This window comes from Schistocerca nitens, chromosome 7 (genome assembly GCF_023898315.1).
Source record: "Schistocerca nitens isolate TAMUIC-IGC-003100 chromosome 7, iqSchNite1.1, whole genome shotgun sequence".
NCBI lineage: Eukaryota > Metazoa > Arthropoda > Insecta > Orthoptera > Acrididae > Schistocerca > Schistocerca nitens.
The window spans coordinates 176607062-176614110 of record NC_064620.1 but is presented as its reverse complement, the minus strand read 5'-3'; the positions used below and the strand labels follow the sequence as shown (position 1 = coordinate 176614110).

General features: G+C 40.8%; 1 protein-coding gene across 3 annotated transcripts in view; it reads left to right on the top strand.

The window, feature by feature from the left end:
- The first annotated feature begins 2744 nt into the window (after positions 1 to 2744).
- The window catches only part of LOC126195332 (ubiquitin-conjugating enzyme E2 C), a 57830-nt gene continuing 53525 nt past the window's right edge, over positions 2745 to 7049 (top strand). For 2 of the 3 annotated variants that reach the window (XM_049933904.1, XM_049933906.1), the window contains exons 1-2: positions 2745 to 2981; positions 3107 to 3134. In XM_049933904.1, the coding sequence (XP_049789861.1) occupies positions 2878 to 2981; positions 3107 to 3134 (132 nt within the window). In that variant the 5' untranslated portion in view covers positions 2745 to 2877. The remainder of the gene's footprint in view (positions 2982 to 3106; positions 3135 to 7049) is intronic. The other variant, XM_049933903.1, reaches the window with a different exon arrangement.

Here is a 7049-nt window from a genome sequence, read left to right as displayed (position 1 = left end):
TATTTCTTGTAATGTGCCATAGCATCAACATCAGAACTGTTTCGGATTGACAGATACAGTTTCCTTTTTGTTTTAAAAGATATCCCTATTCCTTGATTAATCCATAGCTTCTTTGTAGACTTTGCTCTAACTTTGGTTAGTTTTGGGGGAAAACAGTGTTCAAATAAGGTAAGCACTTTATTAGCAAAGTGTTGTATTTTTCATTCATGCCATGAGCACTGTAAACATCAGTCCAGTGAACGTCTCTGAGGAGTGTCCTAAATAATCAATTTTTGGCTTATTGATTAACCTCTTGAGCTCAAATTTAACAGATTTTATATCCTGTTCAGTATTAACATTTAACAGAAGGAACTGCATGTCATGGTGTGATAGACCATAGAATATTGGTTTTGTAACATCATTTTGTTCATTGGACTTTTCTATAAAGATATTATCAATGGCTGTTTGTGAGCAATTGGCTATCCTAGTGGGGAACTTTACAGAAGGAATTAAGTTGAATGACAGTGTTACTAACTCAAATAAGTTCTTTTTGGGAGAGTCTTTGAGGAAACCTACATTGAAATCACCAGCAACAACTAATTCTTTGTTTTTGGTTGTTAAATGGGCCAGTGCAGCTTCAAGGTGGTTTACGAACAGATTAAAGTTACCTGCAGGTGCTCGATATACACTTAATATCATGAAGGATTTTTTGTGAAATTCTACTTCTGTTCCACATGCTTCCATATGCTGTTCTAGGCAAAATTTATGAAAGCCAATGTTCTTACATTTATGACAGTTCCTGATGAATGTGGCAACTCGTCTTTCTCAATTTCTGCTCTACAAAACTGAGACGCTAACCTAAACCCTGTAACACTTAAAAGTTCTATACCAGTGGTCACATGATATTCAGAGAGGCAGATTATGTCAGCTGGGTTTGAGGACTCTAATTCATCTATGCAAATTATTAATTCATTAATTTTATTTCTCAGTCCTCGAATATTTTGATGCTTTAAAGATAGCTGACATATCACATTGACTGAGTCTTAACTCAGTAACTCAGAGATGAAATATCTGCTGACTGTTGAAAATTCTTAACCAATAGCTGTTTATGCTGATGTAACAAGCTAGAATTATGTTTTTTGGTTTCTTTCTCAAACTGTAGCTTGTTCTCACTCCTAACCTCTCTTAAAATTTGGTTTCTTTCTGTCATCCCTACCCTAAAAAAGGTCTTTTCTGAACCCTATAACCACTGGTATTTTATCACTCATGACAGTGCCTCCCCCCTTTAACTTTCCTGCTATTTTCCCAGCCAGTTTACCCTTCCCTTTCCTGTAGAGGTATGGGCCATGCCTAGTATAATCACCCCTACTGAGAGAATCAACAGGAACCACACCAATGCGTGACCCTGCACCTGACATAAGCAGCTGTCCCAACTCCAAATTAATTCTCTTCACAGAAGAGTTCAAATGAGGTCGGTAATGGCGTCCAAGAACAGATACAAACTCAACACAAGTGTGCTTTGATGCTGATGCAGTCTTTGCCACGTCCCACCCACTATAACCACGGTGTCTTCCTTAGTGAAATCTTTGCAAAGTGATCCTAAATCCTCTGTCACCTGCTGCAGACCAGCACTAGGTTTAAAAAAAAAATTGGTGACCTGGTATTCTGATTCTAGTTCATGTATTGTCAATACATACTTAATGTGTGAGGTCAATTATTGACTGTTTGACAATATTCTCCATTCAGGTGGTGACAGAGCTTCAGGAACCAGCAACGAGGTGTTAGTGTGCACTGTTTATTTTTTTCGATTCGCCATTGCATATCATACCTTAGATTGAATTCTCAACGAGTCTTTTAACACAAAAGAATTTTAATAGACATATGCAAGGGTAATAATTGTATATACCACTTTCGGATAGTAAACGGAGGATTTCCTATGGCGTCGCTTACTTCATTAATTTTATAATATAATATGGATTGTTGCGTTACACAGCAGTTCTGAAAAACGTACAAATTTCGAAAAATACGTCATATATCTGCAGTGACTAGTAAGAGATCTCTGAAGTGCGTGTCAGTTCCACCAAATTACCACAAAGCATAAAAAAAGAAATGTTTAACGTTAATTTCCTGAACAGGTCCTTGCCGTGGAGATATAATTGCTTCATAAGTTGCCATAGAATTTTACTAATTGTGCTTGCTGATATTACAGAACTAAATTTCGAGCATTGGAATGACCGGTCTGTCGCCAGAAATATCTCTAAGATGTGCCTATCTCTTGCCGAATGCGACTGTCTCCCTCATTAACGTGTTTTGCTTCCCGATTTTAGCTCGTATCGATACTAATAATAATCTCGCACTCATTTCCTCTTTCTCGTTGTTTTCTGTTGCTTGCAAGATAGAACTAATATAATTGCAGTAAACGCTTTCTTTTGGGTCTTCGACATCTTAACCGTGTAAACTAGTGTTGTCAAAGGCAATTTTTATCATTGTTTTTGTTAGTGTGAGGTCGCTTCCATATATTGAAGGTTTGACAAACCATTATTGTCAATAAGTATTGAGCTTGTGCAGGCCCCTTTACTTTTTGTCAGATTTTATAAACCTGTTTTGGACCCACAGTTAATTTATGTTATTCTTAAGTTACTTGTACTTGGCATTTTTTGGCCACCTACTAACTGCCTTTAGAATGTTCGAGCCAAACAATATTTTTCATCTGTATCTCGCTGTGTGTGTTGCCGAACCTCCTTGGTGCCGCTGTTGTGATTGTTTGTTCTTCCTCAGATAAACTTTGCATTATGAACACAGTGAGCGCTCTGTTCCAGATATCTTATTGGCTGTGAGTAGTTTTAAAAACTGGGGTGCCACATTTATATTGGTTTTGAAAGCAACGTACGTTAAGGGATGGCACAAGAGACCAATCGTCTTGTAGATGACAGTAGGACGCTTGCGAAAGCAAATGAAGAATCGCAAACAATCTCAAGAGATAATCATGCAGTTAGTAAGAGGTAATGTATTTCTGTTTATTTTGTTGGTGTTGTGGATAATATTTTAATGCAGGAAGTTGCTTGTTTCTAACTCAGTTCATAGATCAACCTGAAAACTGATGATATGATGCTTCTCTCTTTTTCAGGCTACAGAAAGAATTAATGTCTCTAATGGTGAGTATAGGTCAGATGCCTAGTAAATTTTGTTGTCAGTTCTATCTTTTTGTGAGTAGTTTTGTGTCCCGGATCTCACCGATAAATTTTCAAAGAAATTGGAGCTGCGGATATTTGCTTCAAACTGCTATCGTGGTATGACCATGAAGTATTGTTTTACCGATTTGCTATTTAACTAGCTGTCTATTGAACTATAGCTAGTAGCAAATGGAATTGGATAATACGAGGGTTGGAACTTCAATAGTGGCAACTATTTATTTACAGTTCTCCCAAAATAGAGACGTGTTTCAAAGTTTTACTGACCTTCAAAGTTGTCACCAGCATTGTGTATAAACCGTTGCCAGCTATGTGAAAGTCGTAGTATGCTCTTAGCGGTGCCAGTTGTGTTGACAGCTCGAGCGGCGCGGACGAATTTGTAGCAGTTCTGAAGCAAATGCCGTGAAGTGTTTCCTTTAGTTTAGAAGTAGAGTTGAACTCACGAAGGCTTAAGTCAGGGGAGTGCAGTATGTGGTATAGCACTTAGCTGCCCCGTCAGTCAAACAAATAAATAATAGCTTGCACTGTACGTGCTAAATGATGATCAGGTCCTGCAGAAAGTGTCATCACTTCTGCCTCGAAGCTGGTCATAGGTTGTGTTCCAAAAATGAACAGCATAGAGGTGGAAGTGATGACACTTTCTGCAGGACCTGACCATCATTTTGCAGGACAATGCTGAAGCACACACAGTGCAAGCTGTTACTGATGGGGCTAAGTGCTAGACCACCTACTGCACTCCCCTACTTAAGCCCTCGTGAGATCAATTAGATTTCTAAACTGAAGGAAACACTTCATGGCATTTGCTTCAGAACTGCTGCAAATTTGTTGCTCAATTGTCAACAGAACTGGCACTGCTAAGAGTATTCTAAGACTTCCACAGCACTGGCAACGGGTTATACACAATGCTGGTGGCTACTTTGAAGATCAGTAAAACTTTGAAACATATATCTATTTAGTATGAGCTGTAAATAAATAGTTGCCACTATTAAAGTTCCAACCCTTGTATATATTGAGCCCATTGTACTTGTATTTAATTAGCATCTGTTTGACAAAGCTGCTGATAGAGTATTTGTCATGAAAGTTTATAACAAATTGAAAGTTTACATTAAGTCACTGCTCACAATTCTATACTTACAGCAGCATACAAAAGTGCTGATGTAATTTTACCAAGTTATGCCCATTAACATGCATAAACACTGGGCAGTCACTGGTAAAGTGAAACTGGGACAGTCAAGAAATTTGCTAGATTCTTAGTCATAGCTGTCTGTGTGCTACTCTATGAAATTTGTCACTTGCTTCATTGGTTTCAAACATTACTGTTCAATGCTTGTTATCAGAAAGCATGTGTATTTGTTACTTAAAAGTTTAGTAGAGGACCCCTTGCTTTTTTATAGTTTTTGTGTGATATGTGTTCATAATTCACACCAAAATACTTCTCCAAGAAGTAACCATTATATATAGGTGTTTTGAATTTACATTGCAGTTTTAATCTTTATAATAAAAAGTGAGTTGAACATGGCTACACTGCATGTCAGTATGTTAAAAACATTTATTTCGTATTTATATTTGTTGGCCTCACCCCTTCATTCCAATCTTCCAACCTAAATTGGACACTGGGCTATGTGACAGATTAGTCTTCTGGTTGGCAAGGGTTGGGGGTGGTGTTCACTGTAGCAATTTTGTTGACTTAAGTGATTGTAGAGTCAAGATCTTAGGGTGGGCGACAGGTCCGTGTGCCCCTAGTGTTGAATGCTAATTGATTTGTTTTGTTTTAGAACTAGTACTTACTTTTAAGTGTCAAATATATTGGTATGTTCCCCACTGTGCTGTGAACACATTTCCATACATCTCCATGTTCTTGGCATATTTTTGAGCATGTTTGGTTTCATAGTGTGAAATGTTTGCCCCGATAGCTGAGTGGACAGCGTTACGGATTGCCGTCCTACGGGCCCGGATTCAATTCCCGGCTGGGTCGGGGATTTTCTCCGCTCAGGGGCTGGGTGTTGTGTTGTCATCATCATTTCATCCCGATCGGGCGCGCAGGTCGCCCAATGTGGCGTCCAATGTACTGAGACCTGCACCAAGGCGGCTGGATCTGCCCCATAAGGGGCCTCCCGGCCAATGACGCCAAGCGCTCATTTCCATTTCCATAGTGTGAAATGCATCCTGAATAGTATTGTGCTGGTCTTGTAGCATGACTACATGAAGATAGCATATGCAGGTGTTACTGGTGAACCACGACCTATCCAACATTCTAGAAAGAGTTCATTTAGGAACTCGCGCACTGCAAGAGCATAGTGAGGAGGCTCTCTCTTGCTGCAACTGTATGATTTTTGTGAGGCCCTTTGCATCAAGCTGAGATATGAATCATGTTTGTTGCGTAGGCAAATAACTTGTGCCGTTCAGTCTCTACAAAAAAGTATGGGCGAAGCAAATGTTGTGATGTCATTGCTGCCCATATCATTACATGAGGTGGGCTCCTTTCTAACTTGACTGTGTAAGGAGTAGTCTCTTTGGCCCAGGCAACATTATTTCTAGCAGTTGTGGTTCGTGACTAGCTACTATGGGGCTCCAGCCTTTGCAGCATTACTTCCACTATCCATTTCCCCCTCTGCCTCTTGGTTGGTTTTCATGGTGCTGACCCAGCTTGGATCGGATTTATGACTGGACCCCAAGTTTCCACTTCCAGCATATTCTACAATTTTTCATTAAACAAACACATGGTCCCTGTTGTTGGATTTGACGTACCATCAATTTTCAAAATTCTCCAGAAGTGTGAATTGTGCAAGAAGGTCATCCAGGGCAGTGTATGCTCCACCTTTGTGCCTTTCCATATGTGCACCATTCCCTTTAATATGGCAATACAGCCAAAACACAACACAGTAGTCATCCTGTTGGGGAGGGGGGGGCGTCAAGTACCTCCACCACAGTAGCCCCCAGGCCACGCAGGGTCACACTGTTGGTGCTGAAGCTGAAAACTCTGTGTATGCCATGGGACATGTGCCTGTAATGACTGGGGCGCAGGGAGTCTGAGCAACAGATTATGGCCCGATTGCCATTTCTGAGGCTGGGTGGGGAGAGGCCCCATTGAGAGTGAAAGGCTCCCCTGCAGATGAGCCGCAGAGGAAGTGAATGAAGTTATCTCCTGCTAGTGGCCATACAGTTCTAGCAGTCTCCATGAAAGGACATTCCTCTTTCAGTGCAGAGAGAGATGACCCTAAAATGTTTCCTTCCCTCGCTATGCCGTGGGAGGAATGTAGGGCTTGGCGGCAAGCAGAGCAATGCTTCATTTGTTTGAGAATTGATGCAGATTCCTTCTTGCCATAAAGCAGTTATTTTTTGTTGAGAACTTGGAAGGTAAGGTTGGGCAAGTGGCAGCCACCTGTAAAATGAAAAGTGGGTCAGTTTTGATCAAAATGGCAGCCCCTGCCCAGTCACGGCTGTTGCTCGCTTGTAACAAGATGGGTGACATACTGGCAACTGTCACTCCCCATAAGTCTAAATTTGGTTCAGGGCATCATTTTCCACAGAGACCTGGACTTACAATCAGATGATGAGCTAAGTGCTACCTTGGAGCAATTCAGTGTACACTTCATCTGTCAAGTATATAGGAGGGCCAAATGACAATAGGGTTGCTACATGTGCCTTAATCTTGGCCTTTGAGGGTGATTCATTGCTTGAAAACTTCAGGGTGATGGTATACCAATGTGCTGTGAAACTGTATGCTCCCTCTCCCTGCCCCAGTGCAGTGATGCAAGTGTCTGGAATTCAGATACATGTCTTTGCATTGCAGTGCGAGCCCCATATGTTGAGATTGTGGACAAGCGCTACATGTGAATGCTCCTTGTGCCCCTGCCCCCATCTGCGTCAACTGTTGAA